The sequence below is a fragment of the Apium graveolens genome, chromosome 5 (genome assembly GCF_009905375.1).
Source record: "Apium graveolens cultivar Ventura chromosome 5, ASM990537v1, whole genome shotgun sequence".
NCBI lineage: Eukaryota > Viridiplantae > Streptophyta > Magnoliopsida > Apiales > Apiaceae > Apium > Apium graveolens.
The window spans coordinates 276,634,063-276,658,162 of record NC_133651.1 but is presented as its reverse complement, the minus strand read 5'-3'; the positions used below and the strand labels follow the sequence as shown (position 1 = coordinate 276,658,162).

Sequence of the window (24,100 nt, the reverse complement as noted above, 5' to 3'; positions counted from 1 at the left end):
AAATTATATAATTATTTTATTAAATATATATAATAATAATAATATTAGAGGCCCTACAAAATCTGGAAAATGGGCTTTGCATTGGAGGGATGGAGGGATGGGGGTCATTATTGCATTGCTGAATTGGACACGTGACATCTACTACAGCTGGAGCTTAATTGTACGACTTCGTAAGGTAATTTTGAGTTTTAGATTGGTCGTATTCTCGACTAAATTTATTGGGATGGCTGTACTGTGTATATCCGACTTCTGGAATCTGGCTTTTTAGGTTTGTTTTTAGTTATTATTAAAGGATATAACTATTTGGTAGACCTACCAACCACCTTACAAATGAGTCCTTAGAGCAATCACGGCGGTTTGGACTATTTCTTTCATTTTCTGGCCCCACACAGGTGCCATATAAGTGAAAGCAGTCCAGGAAAAGAAATGGTCAGATGCATCCAATGCTGAGTCTGTTTCACTTTTTTTAATAAAGTTTTTTTAGAGTTTTGTGGGCCACATAACATATTTAATTTACTAATTTTATTTGGGTACAATTTGGTAGTATAAGTTAACGTTATTTATTTGATTTACTAATAAAATGATATGATCTTTTAATATTGAATTCTAAAATAAATTTATAATAATAAAAAAAGTGATTAAAATTTTAATTAAAATAAAAATCTCTAATTAAAATGCACTATATTATATAAAAACATTAAATAAAAAATATCACACGAGAAAATCTAAAATTTAAAAGTTACAATAAAAAATTAACGATTATTATGGAACTGTGAGATATGCTCAACCAAATCATTTTGTAGCTGACGATATATCCTTTTATCACGCATCTGCATACTATTTTGAATATATATTTCATACGGGATAAAAGATTCTTCACCTAAATTTGGTTCCGGTAAGCCATTTGTTGCATCATCATAGGTTGGTAATGGACCAAATTGAGTGACATATGCGTCCCTCTCGTCTTCAACAATTATATTATGTATTATAATGCATGCTTTCATGATTCTCTCAAGATCTGTTCTGTCCCAAAAGCGTGCCAGACCACGAATAATTGCGAAACGGGACTGTAACACACCAAACGTTGGTTCAACATCTTTTCGTTGGCTTTCTTGATACTTTGAAAATAATTTTCTTTTCTCACTTTGTGGACGTGGTATCATTTTAACGAATGTTGACCATTCAGGATATATTCCATCGGTTAAGTAATATCCCATATTATAATTGTTTCCATTGATAGTAAAATTTACCTCTCGAGCACGACCCTGTAGCACATCATCAATTACAGGTGATCGATTTAAAACATTTAAGTCATTATTTGATACAACTCCAACAAATAAATGCCATATCCATAGATCAGATGAAGCAACCACTTCCAATATAATTGTTGCAACTCCTTTGTGACCACTCATGAACATTCCTTCCATGCTTTTGGACAATTTTTTCATTGCCAGTGCATGCAGTCAATACTTCCCATCATACCAGGAAATCCACAAGCCTCACCCATCTGTAATAGGCGTTGCACGCCATTGGAGTTCGGCTTTCGTAAGTATTCACCCTCGTACAGAATCTTCGTTGAAATATATTTTCTAGATATACTGGATTTGGTGAAAATTAATCATTCACTAGATATTGATGGCCTGTTTCACGATCTCTGTAAATACATTTTTGAGGCGTGGATGTTGAACTCTGTCCATATATTGTATGAAAGAGTTTCGACGATTCTTTTGAGTGTCATTGATAAACTCTTCAATAAATTTTTTAGTGAATTCTTTAGTGAAATATTCCGGTGTAGGTGTTTGATTCATGTTGATGTGAATTGAAAGAACTAATACATCTAGTTTATATAGAAGATAAAACGAATATATTCTAATGGCTAGTTTACAAACAAATAAACGCAAATACTAGCTTCCAATGGCTAGTTTAAAAATAAATAAAAGCAAATACTAGCTTCCAACGGCTAGTTTATAAACAAATAAAAATCAATACTAGCTTCGAACGGCTAGTTTACAAACAAATAAAAATAAACAAGAAAAGACAAACTCTAGTTTCTTGCCATAATTTTCACAAACAATTTTGCATGAGCCTTCCGTTAAGTGTCATTCATTTTACTAGTATCCGCCATAATGATTTGTAAATCCATCTCAGGTTGTTTCGCCTCAAGCTCCTTTAACCAATTTCATTTAATTTATCCATCATGTCCATTCTTCTTTCATAATTAGCTTATAAAGATTCCCATTAATCAACTTCTGCAGCTGTGGCCTTCCCCTTTCCCCTCATTTTAGTTGCAGCTTTTTTACCTTTAGGACGAATCGATTCAAATTCTTCAGATGTTGGTGTATCATTATTTCCTTCTGAAGATTAAGCTCCAGAGCTACATAATTTAGTTCTTTTAGAACTTGCACTAGTTGGTGTTAGTCGCTAAACACACGCTACGTAGGACATGGCTTCGAGTCAGACCGGTGGATTGGTAGTTCAAACAAGCAATTTTAATAATATCTTGAATACCAAAAAGATTGAGCTTAACGTTATAAATGCATTATGTTTATGTAAGTGTTGGATTGTGTTTACAGTTGATGACTTTGAGGGAGACCCAATACCAAAAGCACTTTTTGGGGAGTCGTTAACGTGGCCCGGTAGTTTAAAGTATCATTTTACGATAACTTAGAAGTGTAAAGTTGCACTACTTATGGGATGCCTTTCAGCCTACCTTACCAAGTCCATTGACTTCTATCTAGATATGTTTTAAATAGCCTAACCTACTACAATTCCATAAATATTTGTTAAAGTATTAAGTCAGCAACTTAAAATTAAGAATATCAATAGTAGTCCTCTATTATTCAATTTGTTAAATCTTCCTCCCTTTCTAATGTTTGCCGGATTATGTTTATTCAATTAACTATTTCATTTTATATTCTATTCTGATACACTTTATCATCACAACAAAATTGTTCATCAAATGAATTAATTTTGATTGAGAAAGATAATTTAGGATGAACAATTAAATGCCTTAGTGAAGGGCTTCATTTTTTTAGCACCGAGTATCATCTCATATTTGTCACGGTAACAATCTAAAGCTTACGATAAATGGCACAAGTCGCTTCCGGTTTTCCTGGTCCATTATATATATAAATAGTGACATGACAAGTTTTATATTCAATAGTTAATTATTATTTACATTTGTGATCTAAATCAGAATATTGTTATAAAGCATGCCTTTTAACCTATTGAAAGATTCAAGTAGTTACTATAGTAACTTACCCATTCATAGTTGAAGAGGAACTATTGTATAATTAGATTGTATGGAATAAAAGCAAGGATATTGGTTGTGACAAGAATTTTAGGCAGATGTTAGGGTGTGACCATGCTTAATTTTCCATCAACTTGACTTATTTATTTTTTACATTCCCAATAAACTTGATTAAAAGTACTTTCAAGGTAAAATACAAATTATCTATCACAATGATTCGACTAGCTTACAATAGTACATAGGCCGACAGGTGTAGTAGAATAAGAACTTTCAATGACACCTTTAAAAACAAAATTATCTGTCACAATGATTCAAATATTCAATCACATTACCTGTGCAAATGGACATTATTACTATCTATATTTTCTCGATTGCCGCCTTCTTTTATTTTACCATATTATGATTATTTGGAAGTTTATTGGAGGAAAATGCACAGAAGGAAATCAATGTCGAACCAAGTCTTGTGATGGTAACTTAGGCATGCCAAATTAGGCCTAACATACAACCTTTGTGGTGTGATTGTGCTGATCACTTGCTTCAGAATCTAGATAAGAGACACGAGTTTTTAAGACCAGCTGATTTCGTATTTGTGGACCTGTGGTCAAGTTATAAGTACATTTATAGGCATTTTCATTAGTATTGCATAGTTTCATTACTAACTCCAGTCAATCCTTAATACTCATATTTTTATCCATAGCAAATGATTGCTTGATTACAATACATGCATTTAGATGTGTATGTCCCAGACATTATTGTGTCACTATGTTGATAGCCAATCCTTATATATTTGTTTTACCTTTTCAAATATCGAGTTCTACAATTTTAAATTCTAATGATTATCAAACTTTATATGAGTTTTATGTCTCACTACATTGATAGCTTTTCCTTCACGTGCACTTGGGTCCTTCCTCCTAAGGCAACGACAATGCCGCTCTTTTAAATTTCTCTATAATAGTTTACACTTTTATGTAACTTATTTATACAATATTATAAGCATATTAGCATGTATTATAAATCAAATGTCAAAAAAATATTTTGTTACTATTACAAATATTAATTTTAAAACTATACTAGGTTTTAACATAAAAATCGAAATTGATATTTAGTTATAATTACAAATTTAATTTTTAAAAATATACTAAATCTTAAAATAAATTTTAAAATTGACTAACTAGCCCGTGCATCGCACGGGTTTTAAGCTAGTCTATATTATAATAACCGAAATGGGGTATAATTTGGTTCAAAAGTTATTCCCTAATTTTAGTTATTAAAAAAGTAAATAAATAGTGTTATATATCCGTTAAATTACTAAATTGTTAAACTACTAGACATAGTTTACTTATCCTACTATAGAGATGCACAAAAAGCCCGAGCCCGAAAATCTGGCCCGGCCCGATCCGGTCAAAGCCCGGTCAAGCCCAGCCCGGTCAAAGAGCGGCCCGGTCCCGGCCCGGGCTTCGGGCCTCGACGTGCCCTATATTTTTAGGCAAAGCCCGGCCTGGCCCGGCCCGGTTAAAAGCCCGGGCTTCGGCCCGGCCCGACCCGATTAAAAGCCCGAAAAAGCCCGGTTATAATCTGATTATTCTAATATATTTTCTTATATATTTATAAATTTACATTTACTATACATATAAATAATACTTTAAACACATATATATTTACATATTTGTGATTAATAATATTATTTATATACTTCGTTGCATAAATAACGAAAGAATATATAATAAGTACACTATATATATTTGGATATCATTGTCATGAATATTTGGATATCATTGTGATCATAACAATGATATCATTGTTATCATTGTTAACAATGATAAAATATATCATATAAACATGTTTATTTTTTGCCGAACTTAAATGTTTTCAACGAAGTAATGTTTTCCTAAAATATTCCATGTAAACTAATATATTTTTACGATGATCTAGTTGCTAACACATGTATTCTTCGAAATCTCTAATAATACTAGATCTGATTTAAATTAGAAAAAAGCCCGGCCCGATCCGATCCGGCCTGAAAAAAAGCCCGGCCCGATCCGATCCGGCCTGAAAAAAAGCCCGGTTAGGCCCGCCTCGAGGGCCCAAACGGGCTTTGAAATTTCCGGAAAGCCCGGCCCGGCCCGACCCGGTCAAAGTCAAAGCCCGAAAAGCCCGGCCCGGTCAAAGCCCGGGCTTTTTAAGGCCCGGTCAAGGCCCGGCCCGGTGGGCCTTTTGTGCATCTCTATCCTACTAAACTACGACCAGAATTTATTCTATTATTAAAAAGTATATAAATAGTGTTATATATCCACTAAACTACTAAATCGTTAAACTACTGGACATAGTCTACTTATCTTACTAAACTACGATCACCGGTTATCCTATAATTTTAATTATGAATTTATAATTATTATACATTTATATAAGTATTTTTAAATTATAATATGACAAAATAAATAAAAATTTTAAATATTAACATGAACCCATGCATTACACGAGATTTAAACTAATATCTCTAAAACGTAAAATGGAGACAAAATATTGACATCGCAAAATATTGACGTCGCGAGATCAAGAAGAATTTAAGAGAGAGGAAGAGTATTGAGTATTGAACAATATATCAAACGTATAATTGCAATTTTTTTTAAAAGAGAATGTCTAAGTGCAACAATATTAACAACGTGGTATTTTGCAATAAAAATGTTAAAAAAATATTATATTTGCCAAATCCGCAAACAAAAAAATATATTATAATTGCCAAATTTCCAAATTACAATGACCAAAAAAATAGTTATAATTATCTTTACTTTTAAATATAAGAGTAACTAATCATTTATATATTTATTAAACAAATTTTAGTCATACATCGAATTGGTAATTTCGAAAATTAGTTCTATATTAGAAAACCAACCAATTATAGCTTTGGAGTGAATTTTGTATAAGATTCGAAATAAATGAGTTTCAAGGTCCTTACATGAGAACTCACTTTTTAACTTTTATAAAAAGTTAAATAGGGGCCTTGACTTGTGGTTGTCATTATTTTTTCTTGATATATAGATCACAAATTCAGTTATTCAAAATAAAATATCATAAGATATATCAAAAGATATCCGAGGGGTCGAATGCAGATGCATATATGTTTATTTTTCTTGAAATGCAAGTACATAACTGCTAATAGCTGTTAAAACCATCGCAGGGCACTGGGGTCGACATTCCCCGATTCAGAACTGAAAATTGAACCATGTTAACTAAGTCGGATTTGGATCGATTTTTTTATGATAAATTTCTATTTTCAAGTAGGTTCGATTTTTAACATATTAGAATCATTAAAAATGTACTGAATTATTTGTAAATAAATGAAAAAAATTATATATAAATATTTGTATATATATATATTATGCATCATATTTTCTTATTTATTATTATAATAAATTTCAAAAAAATATGATTTTATACTATATTATTCATTTATTTAAATATGTTTGGTTTTTTTATTTTACCAATATGTTTCTTATTAAATTTTAGAAATCTTATTAAATTTTAGAAAGTAGTCGAACTCAATATGATCTACCCATGGTAAAAATCTTCCTTTATTAAGTTACCCTTAATAAATATTTAAAACTAGTCAAACTTAAAAAAATAGAATAAAAAATAATATGCAAATTAAATAATTAAGAAATAAAATATAAATTCGGTTCTTTCAGTTTGGAATCGAACCGAATCGAAATTTACGGTTCGGTTTTGATTCGGTTCTTACATTTAAACGGGTGTAGCTTGATTTTGAAATATTTGTAACACCCGAAATTCGGGATCAGAGGATTTGGTCATGTTAGGAATATGTTGTGTACTTGATGATAAGTTAAACAAAACATCTTAGGAGATTTAATTTAGTGTTTTTGTAGTTTTCAACGGATGATCACTTCAACATCCGTTGAGAGAGTAGCTTATGTATCAATAAGTCTTGTAACATATTTATTCATTCTACAATACCTTAAAGAGTCTAGAAGTTGTAGGATATTTAAAGTCATGTTGACTACTAGCTTGATATGCAAAATAGGTTGGCTAATTGTAAATATTAGATGCCTTGCAATTTTGCATAAGTGAAATAGAGTTAACTGCTATGGAAGAATTTCAACAGATGATTCTACAAGGTATCGACGAATGACTCAAGTCACACTCAACGGATGATCTAGTGAAGCTTCGACAGATAATTCAACACAGTCTCAACGGATGTTCCAATGAAGTTTTAATGGATGTTTAAATTCAAATAGCAGTTGATAATGACTTGACAGTCACATGGGTTGATTAGATGCAAATGGAATGTGGAAACCTATTTACAGGTTTTAGAGAACAAAGAAGCATTTCCATTTCCATGCTAACATGAAGATATTCAAAGATGCTGGATAGAGAAATGAAGAAGTATGAAATTAGACTAAGAAACATTTTGTCTTATTTGTTTATCTTTTTATCATGTAACTTGGTGATATATAAACCAAGTGTAGCAAGTAGAACAGAGTGAAGTAAGTAAGCAATTTACCAGAGAAATAGATAAAGCTGTATCTGTAAAGAATTTCTCTATTATTTGTAAGTTCTACTTGTAAGCAGCTATGTGTAAATCTTGCATCCCAGAGTTCTCAATTTGTTAGGAATATGTTGTGTACTTAATGATAACTTGAAAAAAATACTTATTAGATTTTAGTTAAGTGAAATTTGTAACTTTCAAAAAGATGATCCTTTTCAACATCCGTTGTAAGAGTAGCTTATGTACAATAAGACTAGTAGCACATTTCTGCATACTTGGATAGCTTAGTGAACTAGATGTTGTAAATTCTTCAAAGTCATGTTAACTACTAAATTGATATGCAAGATAGGATGGCTTATTGTAAATATTAAATACCATGTAATCTTGTGTAAATGAAGTAGAGTTAACTGCCAAAAAGACAGTCTCAACGGATGATTTACAAAGCTTCAACGGATGATCAACATAAGTCTCGACGGATGATCAGACAAAGTTCCAACGGCTGATCAATCTAAGTTTCAATGAAAGTTTAAATTCAAAAGAGCAGTTGATAGTGACTTGACAGTCACATGCGTTGGTTGTATGCAAATGGAATGTGGCATCCTGTTTGAAGGATTTAGAGAACAAAGAAGCATTTCCATTTTCATGCTAAACAGATGATATTCAAAGATGCTGGAAAGAGAAGTGTAGCAGCATGCAGTTAGACTAGATATAGTTTGTCTTATTATCTTGTCTTTTTATCATGTAACTTAGTGATATATATAAACCAAGGGTAGCAAGTTGAATAGTATCCAAGTTAGTAAGAAAACACTAGAGAAATAGATAAAGCAAAATATGTAAAGAATTTCTCTCTAGTTCTTGTTGTTCAACTTGTAAGCAGCTGTGTACTATTTGTATCACATAGTTCTCTACTTAATATATATCTCTGCTAGAAAAGTTCAATCCACCAGAAAGATTTTAAATACTTGTATTTAATTGCTTTGTGATTTGATTTATGTATATTCTTATATCGCACCATTGTAAATCAAACACAGTTATTTATTGGTAGAAGAATCATTCTTAAAATCCAAAAAGAAGCCAGAATTACATTCAACCCCCCTTCTGTAATTCTTGTTTAGATTGTTTGGGAATAACAATTGGTATCAGAGCAAGCTCTTGAAGTACTAAGAGTTTAAAGATCACAACAACTAACAAGATGAGCAAAAAAGATGTTGAAGTAAAGATTCCATTTCTGGACAAAGATAACTATCACCATTGGAAGGTGAAGATGCACCTGCATCTCCTATATCAAGATGAAGCATATGTGGAATGCATTGAGAAAGGTCCACATGTCCCTATGAGAGCTGCTACAGGAAATGAACCATATGTCCCAAAGCCTAGAGCAGAATGGTCTGATCCTGATATTGAACAAGTTCATAAGGATAAAAAGGCCATGAACATCTTGTTCAATGGTGTTGATGGTGACATGTTTGAGAACATCATAAATTGCAAAACTGCTAAGAATGTCTGGTTTACAATTCAAGTTATATGTGATGGAACTGAGTAGGTAAGGGAAAACAAAATGCAACTCTTGATTCAACAATATGAGCATTTCCACAGTGGAGAAAATGAGTTACTCACTGACATTTTCAGTAGATTTCAAAAATTACTGAATGTTTAATAATTGAATGGAAGGATCTATCAAACAAAAGATTCAAACCTCAAATTCCTTAGATCTCTGCCAAAGGAATGGAAGCCTATGACAGTCTCATTGAGAAATTCTCAAGATTATAAGGAATTCCCCTTGGATAGACTGTATGTGATTCTAAAGACCTATGAGCTTGAAATAGAGAAAGATGAGAAGATGGAGAAAGGAAGAAAGAAGGGAGGATCCATTGCATTGGTTGCTGAGCAAAAAAAAGAGAAGGAGACAAAAGTTGAAGCTGTTGAATTACACCAAACCATAGAGTTTGTGAAGGCAAGGGAAAAAGGCTAGTAGCTGAACATGAAGACAATCTTAGTCAAGATGACATGGATGACATAGACGATCATCTTGCTTTTCTATCCAGGAGATTTTCCAAGCTCAAATTCAAGAAGAATTTTGGAGCAGCTAAGTCAAACAGAAACATGGTTGATAAGTCTAAATTCAAGTGTTTCAAGTGTGGCTTAGTAGGTCATTTTGCTAATGAATGCAGAAAGCCTGATTCTGGCAAAAAGAAGTTTGAGCATTTTGATTATAAACAGAAATACTTTGAGTTGCTCAAGCAAAAGGAAAGGGCTTTCATCACCCAGGAAAATGACTGGGCTGCAGATGGACTAGAAGTGGATGATGATACAAGCTATGTCAATCTAGCACTTATGGCCAAATCAGATGAAACATAAGTCAGTTCATCCAGTAATCAGGTAATCACCACTAATCTAGCACATTTATCTAAAGATGAGTGTAATGATGCCATAAATGACAGGTCTACTGAATTATACGATCTGCGTGTTACACTCAAGTCTCTCATCAAAGAAAACACCAAACTTAAAGAGAAAAATTTATTTTTGAGTGAAAGAAATAATGTGTTAGAGACTCAATTTGTTGAGTTTGAAAAATGAAAGATAGAATACAGGATTGCTAAAGATGAACTAACTGAATCCTTAAAGAAAGAGGAGATTTTAAGAAAGCAGCTCGAACGAGAACAAGATGTAATTAAGGCAAGGAAATCATCTAGAGATGTCAATGCCCAAATTAGTAAAGTTCAAGGTATAGAATCTTTTTATGATGCAGCCTAGAAAAAAAAGCAAGGAGAAGCTTGACCCCAATTTGGTTGAAGGACTTTCAACGGATGTGGATTCGACGGATGATGAACATTATTCGTCAAATAATCAAAAGGATTATCCGTCGAAAGACAATGAGCCACATCCGTTGTGTGAAAGTAAACCAGTCAATAAAGCTAAGCTAGCTAAATTAAATGAAAAATATGGATAAGTTTCTAAGAACTTTGTTTGAGGAGAAACAAGTCAAGTGAAACAGAACAAGAGAGTCAATGTAGGGCATCTGTCCATTAAGCAATTAAATGACAGATTGGAGAAAATTGAAGTGAGAACAAAGTCTAAAAGGAAAAACAATAGAAATGGGAAAGTAGGATTTAACAAACATAACAACTACACACCTGATAAATATGCACCAAAAAAATATGTGTTAAGTGTGGTAGTGTTAATCATTTGTCTATTAATTGCAAACTTGCTATGCCAACTTCCATGTATGCACCTCTTTCATTTCCCAGTATGCCTACAATGCCTGTGAATATTTTGCCTACACATAATTTGAATGCACAGTTTGCTAATATGCCATTTGCATAAAATCCTTATTATGCTGAATTTAGTATGCCACAAATGCCATTTAGCATACCTTACTGGAATAACATGTTTGCACAAAATATGCCTTTCCATGTTAATCAAGCCATGCATGCTAATTCTGCAATGATGAATGGCTTTAAGGGTTCTACTCAACGGACTAAGGATGAACTTCAAGTACCTAAGTCAAATGAAGACAAACCGAAGAAACCCAAGAAAAAGGCTAACAAAACAGGACTCAAGGAAACTTGGGTACCAAAATCAACTTGATTTGATTTTGCTGTGTGCAGGGAAACAGAATGAATCTTTGATATTTGGATAGTGGGTGCTCAAGGCACATGACTGGAGATTCTACCCTGCTCACTGAGTTCAAGAAAAGAGCTAGCCCAAGTATCACTTTTGGAGATGACAACAAGGGTTATACTGTGGGATATGGCTTGATCTCAAAGGATAATGTCATCATTGAAGAGGTTGCCCTAATGGATGGACTCTAGCACAATTTGTTGAGTATCAGCCAGCTTTGTGATAAGGGAACTCAGTAACATTTAATTCTGAAGCCTGTGTTGTGACCAACAAGAGAAGTAGTAAAGTGGTTCTCACTGAATTGAGAAGAGGAAATGTGTACTTAGCTGATTTCAACTCATCAAATGCAGAATCTGTCACTTGTCTATTTAGCAAGGCAAGTCAAGATGAAAGTTATCTATGGCACAAGAAGCTCTCCCACCTTAACTTTAAGACTATGAATGAGCTAGTAAGGAAAGATTTGGTAAGAGGTATTCCTCAAGTGAAATTCTCAAAGGATGGACTGTGTGATGCATGTGAGAAAGGAAAACAAATTAAGGCATCATTCAGAAAGAAGCTTGATTCAACAATTGAAGAACCTCTACAATTACAACACATGGACTTGTTTGGACCAGTAAACATATTGTCAATCTCAAAGAAAAGGCACTGTCTAGTAATTGTGGATGATTTCTCAAAGTTCTCTTAGACATATTTTCTCAAGTCCAAAGATGAAGCTAGTGAAATCACCATCAATCACATAAGACAAGTCAACAATCATCCTGATTTCAAAGTAAGAAGAATCAGGAGTGACAATGGAACTGAGTTCAAGAATTCTGTGATGAGATCATTTTGTGAAAAGAATGGGATCATGTATGAATTCTCAGTAGTAAGAAACCCACAACAAAATGGTGTGGTGGAAATGAAAAACTGATCCCTTATTGAAGTTGCAAGGACAATGATAGAAGAATCAAAGTTACCAACATACGTTTGGGCTGAAGTTGTAAATACTGCATGCTACACTCAGAATATTTCTTGGATCAATCAAGGCAAAATGCATGTCACCCTACCAATTGTTCAAGAATTAGAAGCTAACACTGAACTTTCTTCATGTCTTTGGCTGTAAATGCTATATCTTAAGGAATCAAACTAATCAATATGGGAAGTTTGATGCCAAAGCAGATGAAGGCATTTTTGTTGGATATGCTGTTGAAAAAGTATATAGAGTCTACAATCTCAGAACCAACATCGTTATGGAATCTGTACATGTTGTGTTTGATGACAAAAAGATTGAAGGACTACAAGATGGAGATTTTCATGAAAACCTCAAATTTGACAATGTTGAGATGGTTTGTGAAGACAGTGATGATGAAAGTGATCAAGAACCAATGTCTAAGGAAAATATAGAAAAATCTATAACTAATGAAGCACATAATTCAACATCCGTCGAAAGACCAAGTGCATCATCCGTTGGAAAACAATCCGCGTCATCCGTCGAAAGGCAAAATTCAACATCCGTTAAATCATCAATAGAAATTGAGGGCCAATACAGATCACAATCAGAAAGGACCCCAACTACAAGTCAAAGATCCACAAACTCAGGGGGAGTTTTTTCCAAATCAAAACTCTGTCATACATCAAGATAACAATGAGGCTTCTTCATCTAACGCTAATCTACCTCAACAGAGAAAATGGACTAGAGATCACCCATTTGAATTGATCATTGGTGATGCATCTTCAAGAGTTCAAATAAGAAAAGCAACTCAAGAAGAATGTCAATATAGCAGCTTTCTATCTCAGGAAGAGCCTAAAAAGTTAGAAGAAGCTCTGTTGGATCCTGATTGGGTTTTAGCTATGCAGGAGGAGCTAAACCAATTTGAAAGAAATAAGGTATGGAAGCTGGTACCGAAGCCTAAAGGAAAGAATCCTATTAACACCAAATGAGTATTCAGAAAAAAGATGGATGAAAATGGCATAGTTGTAAGGAACAAAGCTAGATTGGTTGCTAAGGGCTATTGTCAACAAGAAGGAATCAATTTTGATGAAACTTTTGCCCCTGTTACAAGACTTGAAGCCATCAGAATTTTCTTAGCCTATGCAGCCCATGCCAATTTCAAAGTCTATCAAATGGATGTCAAAAGTGCTTTTCTGAATAGAGATTTGGAGGAGGAATTCTATGTTAGTCAGCCTCCAGGTTTTATAGACTCAAATTTTCCAGAATATGTCTACTATCTTTTGAAAGCACTTTATGGATTGAAGCAAGCACCCAGAGCCTGGTATGATACTTTGTCAAAGTTTCTCTTAGAAAATCACTTCACTATAGGTACTTTTGACAAAACCTTATTCTTTAGAAATGTTAATGGCTCTAGTATACTTGTTCAAATTTATGTAGATGATATTATATTTGGTTCTACAGATGAAAAACTTTGCAAAAATTTTTCCAAATTGATGCAAAGTAAATATGAAATGAGCATAATAGGAGAACTAACTTACTTTCTTGATTTACAAGTTAAGCACGCTAGTGATGGAATATTCATTAGTCAAACCAAATATATTTATGATCTTTTGAAGAAGTTTGATCTAATGGACTGCACATTTGCAAAAATTCCCATGGCTACTGCAACTAAACTTGAATTAAACACAACTGAAAAGTCTATCGATATTTCAAGTTGTAGAGGCATGGTTGGCTCACTTTTATATTTAACAGCTAGTAGGCCAGATATAATGTTTGCTACATGTCTTTGTGCTAGATTTCAGGCTGATCCTAGAGAATCTCATTTAATAGCTATTAAGAGAATTTTCAGATATCTCAAGGGAACACCAAAACTTGGCATTTAGTACCCTAGAGATTCTGGCATTGATCTAACTGGTTATTCAGATGCAGATTATGCAGGTTGTAAAATTGATAGAAAAAGTACTACAGGAACCTGTCAATTTCTAGGAAACAAGCTAGTATCCTGGTTCATTAATAAGTAAAATTTAATTTCTACTTCTACAACTGAAGATGAATATATTGCTGCTGGTAGTTGTGCACAGATTTTATGGATGAAAAATCAACTGTTCGACTATGGTCTACAGGTGAATAAGATTCCTATTTTCTGTGATAACAAAAGTGCTATTGAAAGGCATATGTCATAACCTATTTGTTTATTCGAGGATTTAACTCAACTCGAATAAGGATGTAACAAGTAAATAGTGGTTCTATCATCAAAGAGATCTCACTAAGTAACATATGTCAAAGGATTAAGTAACATTGTTCATCTACATACTTGAGGACTTAATTCACTGGAAGAAGCTCAAGAAATTGATCAAGCCTCAGTGATATAAATCAAGATTGTGGATTTAATCAAGTGACAGAGATCTTGTCAGGGTATCAATTAATTACAGGGATTTAATCTGAAGAAAATCAAGACATGAAGAAACATCACAGAAGTTAGTCATTCATGAACCAGATAGTACATCGAGTGTCAACATTGAAGTGGTGAAATGGATTCATAATTTTCAGGGTTTTCAGAAGATTGTCAGAAGAGTGGTTATTGTTCAAGAATAGTATTAATTCTCTATTAATTAATTAAGTCATATAATTTAATTAAGAAAATAAATTATATCTGCAAAGATTAATTTATTGATTAATTGAATTAATTGGTTAATTAATTCTGAATTAATATTATGTATTTTTCAGAAATGATTTTGAATTAATATTCAATATTAACTCAGCAAGACAAATATTTGAACTGGTATGACAATTGGATTATCATACCGAAAGTCTTTCCAAGTCTTTTTAGATTATCTTGCCGATAGTCTTTCCAGCTTAAAGGATTGTCTTGCCGATAGTCTTGCCAGTTCAATCAATAGTCTCACCGATTGTCTTGCTAGATCAAAAGGATTGTCTTGCCAACAAATCAAGTGGGTTGTTTGATTACTTAAGAACTGAAGCTGATTTTCAACAGAACACATTGAATATCTCGACCAACTGAAGAACACAGAACAAAAAGAAAAGCAGATAACTTATTGTCTTCAACTGCAATATTTCAGGATATTAATTTCTAGTATTTATTGTTAAATCTAAACCACTAGAAATCCTTCTCTTGTTCTTGTGTAACTATCTAGCGGATCAAAATCCCTAGAACTTAATCTCAAATTGCTTTTAGCATTTGATCTTTTTATTTCAAAAATAGAAAAAGTTTATGTCAAATTTATTCTAGATTTGGAATAATTTATTTGAGATTAATCCATTGTAAACGATACCGTTGTTGTAACACCTTTCAAGTTTAATAATAGTTTTATTTAACTTGAATTTTGTTTCACTTTTTTATTCCGCATTTTATTCGATTAAATGGTATAGTTTGTATTCAACCCCCTTCTACAAACATATTGGGACCTAACAATTGGAATCGGAGCCTTCTGATTAACGAACAAATCAAGATCCTAGACTTTTGTGATTCTTCCACTCCTTGAATTTTTACTTACTCAAAAATTCATAATGACTACACAAAAAATTGGAACCGTTAAAATTCCACTATTCGATAAAGAAAATTATATTATGTGGAAGAAGAAGATGCTCTTGTTTTTACAAGTTGCAAATTCCAAATATCTGGACGTGTTAAAGAAAGGTCCAAAAATTCCGATGGTTATTGAACCAGAGGTTATAGAAGATGATGTTGTAATTACCAAAGCTAGAACCTATGTAAAGGATCCTGAGGATTTTTCTCCTGCTGAAAAAGAAAAGCCTCCTTGGATGCCAGCCTTCAATTAATTTTAGTTGATTCCCTTGATCCCTTGATGAACAGACATGTGATGAACTGTAAAAATTCCAAACACATCTGGGAAACTATTGAGGTGATTAATGAAGGCACAGAAGAAGTTCGGGAGAACAAGTTAGAGATCCTAACCTCTGAATATGAACATTTTAAATCCAATCCAGGAGAAGGAATCACTGAAGTGTTTGAGAGGTACAATATATTGATCAACAATCTGAACATAAATGGAAAATATTATTCAATCAGGGAGGTCAACAAAAAGTTCCTTTTAACACTGCCAACTCATCTTGAACATAGAATCACCACCATAAGAGAAGCAAGAGATCTGAGTGAGATTTCTTTGGAAAGGCTATATGGTGTGTTAAAAACCTATGAGTTGGAGCAGATTCAACAGAAGGAAGTCTACGGGAAAGGAAGAGTGGTCAGCACGTCTACTACTCTAGTAGCTGAAGAACAATAACAACAACAACAACAACAACAACAATCTCAACAGTCAGAGAAAATGGTACAGTTTTCCAAGGATGAAGAAAATGTGATAGTAGCAGAATTTAATCCTCCTACTACAAATCAATCAGGAGATGATTTTTACTCCTTGGAAGAACTGGAGCAATTGGAAGATGAGTTAATGGCCCTGATTGTCAAGAGATTCTTCAATGTCAGATTCAAGAGGAATCCCAAGTTCAAGTACAAGTCCAACTACAACAGATTCCAGAAAGGCGAATCTTCATCCTCTAAAACTAGCAGTGGTGGATACAAAACAGGGATGGTTGATCGAAGCACCATTCGATGCTTTAACTGCAATGAGTTGGGACACTTTGCCACAGAATGCAGAAAGCCAAAGCAAGTTAGGAAGAACTCTTATGATTCTAATCAGAAGAGTACATTTGAAAGGGCTTACCTGACAAAGGGAAGAAGCTGGGATGATACTGACAGTGAAGATGAAGAAGTTGGGAATTTTGCTCTTATGGCTAGTGATGCAAACACCTCATCGTCAAGAAAAGAGGTAAAATTTACTGATGCTGAATTAGTTTATCATCTAGGAGGCTCCTTAGATTGTGCTCATCGTGATAATGAAATGTTAACTCAACAAATCAAAGACCTTGAGAAAGAGGTCAATGAATTAAGACTTGTGCACATTAATCAAGACAAATTAAAAGAACAAGTATCTTTTCTAGAGAATAGAGTTGACTGTTATAGACAACTCGAAACTATTCTCAAAGACAAGATCACCGGTCTTGAGACTAAGGTTAAAGCTTACTTTAATTCTTGCTCTAAGGCTAAAGAGTTCTACAATAAGCAAGCTATTAATCAAACATCTAGAATAGGTTATGATTACAATGTTGCTATTGGAGAATTAGGCATGAACTCCCCTCCTCATGTTTGTGCTAAAGGTAGGGAAGTACCACATGTGCTTAAGGGTGTTGATAAACCCCTCTATAAAGAATCAATTGCTGAACCATTTGATGAGACCTCCTTTATTATTCAAGAAGAAATACGTGCTGAAGAACTTGATAATGAGAAGGCTGTTTCCAAGTCAAGCGTGTCGAAAGTTCCAGTCAAAGTTGTGAAAGCAACTAAGACTAACTCAGACACACCTGAGTTGGATAACAAAAATGCCATGCCTACCATGCATAATTTGCCTGTTGATAATTCCTCTCATAAAGTATGTGGTGTTCCTAATTGCATGTCTTGTGCTTTTAATTTGATGGTTGCTTATTTTAATAGTAAGCATGTTTCTAGTGATAAGACTACTCCTCGTCAGCATGTGAATAATAAGAAGCATAATAGGTCTAAGACTACTAGTCCTCCTAAAGCTAGAAAGGAGACATTTGTGCCTAAGCCTAAACAGAAATTTGTCAAGGCTGTTTACAAGGTTAAATGTCCAGTCGTTGAGAAAGTTGAGAACATAAAAGTTAAGAATGTTGTTTTGCCTGATAAAGGCCAATTCTACAAGTATGCCGGACCCAACCAAGTTTGGGTTCTAAAGAAGGTCTAATCCATTTGTATTGCAGGGCATTAAACAGGTGGAACCGGTAGTGTGGATTCTTGACATCGGATCGTCAAGACATATGACCGGAGATAGAGCCCTGCTATCAAATGTGGTTGAGAAAGCTGGCCCAGTGGTTACCTTTGGAGATAACAGCAAAGGTTTAACTGAGGGATATGGCTGTTTGCAAGCTGGTAATGTTATCATTGAAAATGTGTATGTTGTGCAAGGACTTGAACATAATCTGCTTAGTATTAGTCAGTTCTGTGACAACGGCTACAATGTTTTATTCGACAAGCTGAAGTGTCAGATTCTGCACAAGAAAAGTGAAAAACCCTCCTTGATGGGAATCTGGAAAGGAAATCTGTTCGTAGCTGACATGAACTCTGGAAGCAATCCTGAAGTCAATTGTTTCTATGCAAAGGCATCTTCAGATGAGAGTTGGCTATGGCACAAGAGACTTTCCCATCTCAATTTCAAATCAATGAATTCTCTTATCAAGAGAGAATTGGTCAGAGGTCTACCTCAGCTGGAATTCTCCCCAGAAAGACTGTGTGAGGCTTGCCAGAAAGGAAAGTCAAAGAAAGCAAGTCACAAAGGCACTGACACATCCTCCATAACTGGTGTTCTTCAATTATTGCACATGGATTTGTTTGGACCAGTTAATGTTCTTTCGATGTCAAAGAAGTGTTACTGTCTTGTGATAGTTGATGACTATTCCAAGTATACGTGGGTGTTATTCCTTCACTCTAAGGATGAAACTCCACAATCTGTGATTGATCGTATCAAGTTGATCGAGTTAGATTCTAATGTCCCTGTTAGAGCAATAAGGTCAGATAATGGAACAGAATTCAAGAATTCACTTCTCAATGTATTCTGTACAGACAAAGGGATTACCAGACAATTTTCAGCTCCTAGAACCCCTCAGCAAAATGGAGTGGTAGAAAGGAAGAATCGTACATTGATTGAAGCTGCAAGAACTATGTTAAGTGAATCAGGTCTTCCAATGTACTTTTGGGCTGAAGCTGTCAATACTGCATGCTATACTCAGAATCGAACTCTAATCAACAAAGACTTCATGAAGACTCCTTATGAGATTATGAATGAACAGAAACCTTCTATCAAATACTTTCATGTATTTGATGCCAGATGCTTCGTGCTAAAGGATGGAGATGATCGTCGTGGTAAATTTGAGGCAAAGACATATGAGGGTATTTTTGTTGGATATGGAAGAAGATCATACAGGGTGTATATCATTGATGAACACAAAGTAACTGAAAGTGTCAATGTTACATTTGATGACACTAAACTCCCTAGTATCCAAACTGAAGATCCTTCTGAGAAACTGAAGTTTGATGATATGTCAGATTCAGAATTAGAACATGATCAAGAACCTGAGGTTGTTGCTGGTGAAGAACCTGTTAATCATGATGATACTCAAGGTAATGGTGATGGAAACATTGGCAACAATGAAGATACTACTACTACTGACGAAGAATCATCAAGTCAACCTGGCAACAACTCAGGGGGAGATGCTGAAGGATCAACTACTAGGACACAACATCCCAATGAATTTCAAGGCGAATCATCAAGATCAAACCTTCCAAGACAGACTGTCTGGAATAAAGCTCATCCTTTTGAGTTAATTATTTGTGATCCAGATGTTGGAGTCAGAACTAGACATGCTACTCAAAATGAATGTCTATTCTCAGGATTTCTTTCTGAGATGGAACCTAAGAAGATTGAAGAAGCACTGACTGATCCAGATTGAGTGATTGCTATGCAATATGAACTCAATCAGTTTGAACATCAACAAGTCTGGAAACTGGTACCTAGATCTACACACAAGAAAACTGTTGGTACTCGGTGGGTATTCAGGAATAAACTAGATGAAGATGGTGTGGTTACAAGAAACAAAGCAAGACTGGTAGCTAAAGGGTATTCTCATGTTGAAGGCATTGATTATGATGAAACCTATGCTCCAGTGGCTAGACTAGAGGCCATCAGGATATTTCTGGCATTCGCAGCATTCTTGAAGTTTAAAGTTTATCAAATGGATGTCAAGAGTGCCTTTCTGAATGGAAAGATGGATGAAGAGGTGTATGTAGAGCAACCTCCTGGTTTTGAAGATCCAGATCATTTGGATTTTGTCTACTTTCTTTTCAAGGCTATCTATGGTCTCAAACAGTCTTCGAGAAAATGGTATGACACTCTCTCTGAATTTCTTATTGAAAATAGCTTTATTAGAGGTGTCATAGACAAAACTCTCTTTTCTAAAAAGCATAAGAATGATACTATATTAGTCCAAGTCTATGTGGATGATATAATATTTGGGTCTACTAATGATAATCTCTGTAAGAGATTTGCTAAGTTAATGCACAACAAATTTGAAATGAGCATGATGGGAGAGCTGAAGTTCTTTCTTGGATTACAAGTAAATCAAATGTTATATGGAACTTTTATTTGTCAATCCAAGTATCTCAAGGAACTCCTCAAAAAGTACAATCTAGAGGATTTTGCATCAGCAAGGACTCCGTCAACTACAGCTGTCAAGCTTGGACCATGTGAAAACTCCATTAAGGTAGATGTCACAAGCTACAGAGGTATGATTGGCTCGTTACTCTATCTTACTGCAAGTAGACCAGATATTATGTATGCTACATGCTTATGTGCAAGGTTCCAAGTGGATCCTAGAGATATTCATCTCGTTGCTGTTAAACGAATCTTGAGATATCTTAAGGGAACACCAAATCTAGGTATTTGGTACCCTAAAGAATCTGGTTTTAACCTTGTTGGATATACAAATTCAGATTACGTAGGAAGTGTTGTTGATAGGAAAAGCACCTCAGGGAGTTGTCAATTCCTAGGTAGCAGACTAGTCTCATGGTACATCAAGAAATAACAAACAGTTTCCAACTCAACGGCCGAGGCTGAATATATTGCTGCTGGAAGCTGTTGTGCTCAGATCTTGTGGATTAGGAATCAGCTACGGGACTATGGCTCTGTATTGAACAAAATCCGAATTCTATGTGACAATACAAGTGCAATAGCCATCACCAACAGCCCTGTGCAGCACACAAGGATCAAGCACATTGACATCATGTATCATTTTATTAGAGAGCACGTCATGAATGGTACTGTTGAACTATTTTTTGTTCCAACAGAAGAACAAATAGCAGATATTTTCACTAAATCACTTGATGAATCCACATTTACCAGATTTTGGTAAATTGGGTATGTTGAATAGCTTTAGTGATTAAACTAGTTAATATCTGAGATCTGTTCTTAAATGGATTTACAAATGAATTTTTCATGAATGAAAAATTCATTTGCAAATTTATTTTATCATATTTCCATATTTCTTGCTTAATTCTATGTAATTGTTATTATCTTATCTTATTTATTTATTCAACTTGTTAATTTTAATATCTCAGAATATTTTATTTTCTCTAAAAATATTTTTCTATGAATTTTATTTGCTAAAATTCAACAGAAATCTGTTTTTGGAATAAAATATAATTATTTCTGAATATTTTAAATTTATAAATATATTCGGTACGTGTAAAGTCTGTTTTATTTGTTTTATAACTGCAATGACAATCGGGAAGACTATTGAAATTGTCTTGCTGAAAGTCATTCTAGTTTAAATGTGTTTAAGTTAAATTTTCAGTATAGTTTTATACTGGCAAGACAATCGGTATGACTATCAATAGTCTTGCCAGTTATAAAACTTAATTCATATATGTATTTCTTTTTATTTTGTACTAGAATGACAATCGGTATGACTATCGATTGTCTTTATAGTTTATTCGATTAAAATTCATGATATTTTATACTGGTATGACAATCGGTATGACTATCAGATTTTCATACCAGTTATATTTTGTTTCTTTTATATATTTAACCGTTTGCCTGGTATGACAATCGGTATGACAATCCCGGATTGTCATACCAGTTGTAGTACTTAGGCTATTGTGTGTATAGTTTTAAAATCATTTCAACACAGCCTCCTCATTTTCTTCTATCTTCTAACCGCTATTTCTCTCTCTCTCTCTCTCTCTCTCTCTCTCTCTCTCTCTCTATCTCTCTCTCTCTTCGATTATCCAACAGTCACCATTGTTCCTCTTACTCGAGTTTTTACTCAGCACACTTAACTGTAATATATACATATACGTGTGTATATATACAGGGAGGAGTGTTGCCAATTTTTTTTTAACTATTTCAGTTCGTTTTTTTTCTTTCTTTCTCAAATCAGTTCTTGTTTTTTTTGGGTATTTCAATTTGGTTTTGTGTCTTGTGAGTTTGCAAATATGATTTTGTGAGTTAAGAACATTAACGAGATACATTTCTTTCTAAATTTTTCGGATATAATTGAATTAATTCGAATTATTAATTTTTTTTAATTCGAATTTTCTTAATTTAATTCTTAAAATTCTGAAAGTGTGAGTTTTATTATATTTTTAATGGCTCTCAATTTCCAAATTGTCTCCATAATCATGTAGGTTATTTTAATCCAGAAAAGTGTGATGTGGAAAATTTAAGCCGTGTATTAGATTTTTAAATGACCATTCGATTGTTAGCTCTGCTATTAAATCAAATGTGCTATTAAATGTCGATCTGCTTAGACTGATTTGCACAACCTCTATTGTGGCCGATGATTCTAAATCTTTTTCATTCACCGTGGCAAACACACAGTATGTAGTTGATGAAACAGTCATCAATCGAGCGTTAAATTTTCTAATGGACAATTTCTGTAATTTACCCTCTGAAAATGAGATTTCAAACTTTTTCCATGCCATTCACTATCAGGGGTTGATTAATTTAACCAAGCTGTCTAAATCCAATTTGGTTTCTGAATGGGATATTTTCTTCGATACACTTTCCAAAGTGTTTGCCAACTGCACTAAATCCAACTTTCACAACATCACTTCCACTCTGCAGTATATTGGTCTTGCGGTTGTTTTCAATCAAAGGATCAATTTTGGAAAACTACTTTTATCCATTCTTCTGAGACGTCTCACTACAGCTTTGCGTGATCATTCTACGAATTATAGGGTTTCATGCTACTACGCTCGTTTTCTTATGCTTATAGCAGAACATCTTCTCACACCTTAGCATAAGGCTCTTTTTGCTAACTCATCAGTAGCTGAACCCCCTCCGGTAAGCAAAAAGATCTACACACGCCAAGACACTACCTTCAAATTCATGCAAGTTCCAGTACTTGTATCTGCTTTCATGGCCACTTTTATTCCTTTACCAATTTTCAATCTTCCCGGTCATGAACAGCAACCTCAACCTCCAGTGGTTCAAGCCACCCAGGCACAAACATCTAATGCTCTTCCACTGCAGGTAATAATTCCTCACTCTCAAACTATTCCTACTTCTGTTGAAGGACCCCCAGTGGTTAATAGGGCTGACCATGAAGTTGTAGAACTGCAGCTTTAATCCCAGGTCATAGAACCAAACACAGAGTCACAACTTGTCTCAAACTCTCCCCCACTATCAAAAATGTTACCGAGAAGGTTAGTAGGAAGTAGTGTGTTATTGGATGTGAATGAACCCTCAGCTCTGCCTCCTCCCAAGAAAAGAAGAACATTTACTGAGGCATCTGAAAGCCCATCCTTGTCCTCCCAACATGACATGGACTTTGAAATGGCCAATGAACAGTTACTAGAGACATTCTCTCAACAGGATGAATCTATTGAAATTCGCCATAGGGCCATGACATCTTGTACTGGGTCAAGCACACTTCCATTACTCAAAATGGAAGCATACATACCAATAGATGATGCTCAGGACAAAGAGAGAGGAGTGCACATTGAGTCGGTTACAGTGCCTGCCATAGTTACGGCAGAAGAGCAGTCACATGCTTCAGAGGGAAAATCTGACTCTCAGCCACCTCTAATAGAGTCATTTTCTTCCCTCCCAGATCCAACTCCTTTGGCTCCCTCATGGGATTCTCCACTCACAGATTTATCTGGAGAAAGTGGAGGGCAACTCGG

At 34.3% G+C, this 24,100-nt stretch overlaps 1 protein-coding gene across 1 annotated transcript; it reads right to left on the bottom strand.

Moving 5' to 3' along the window:
• Nucleotides 1-752: 752 nt before the first annotated feature.
• On the bottom strand, nucleotides 753-1,448 carry LOC141660980 (uncharacterized). Its single transcript, XM_074467956.1, has one exon. It carries the CDS (start codon nucleotides 1,446-1,448, stop codon nucleotides 753-755), a length of 696 nt encoding a protein of 231 aa, XP_074324057.1.
• Between the last annotated feature and the right edge of the window lie 22,652 nt (nucleotides 1,449-24,100).

Bases quoted from the DNA above. Each gene is read 5' to 3' on its own strand.
- LOC141660980 (XM_074467956.1), bottom strand. From the start codon at position 1,448: ATGAAAAAATTGTCCAAAAGCATGGAAGGAATGTTCATGAGTGGTCAC.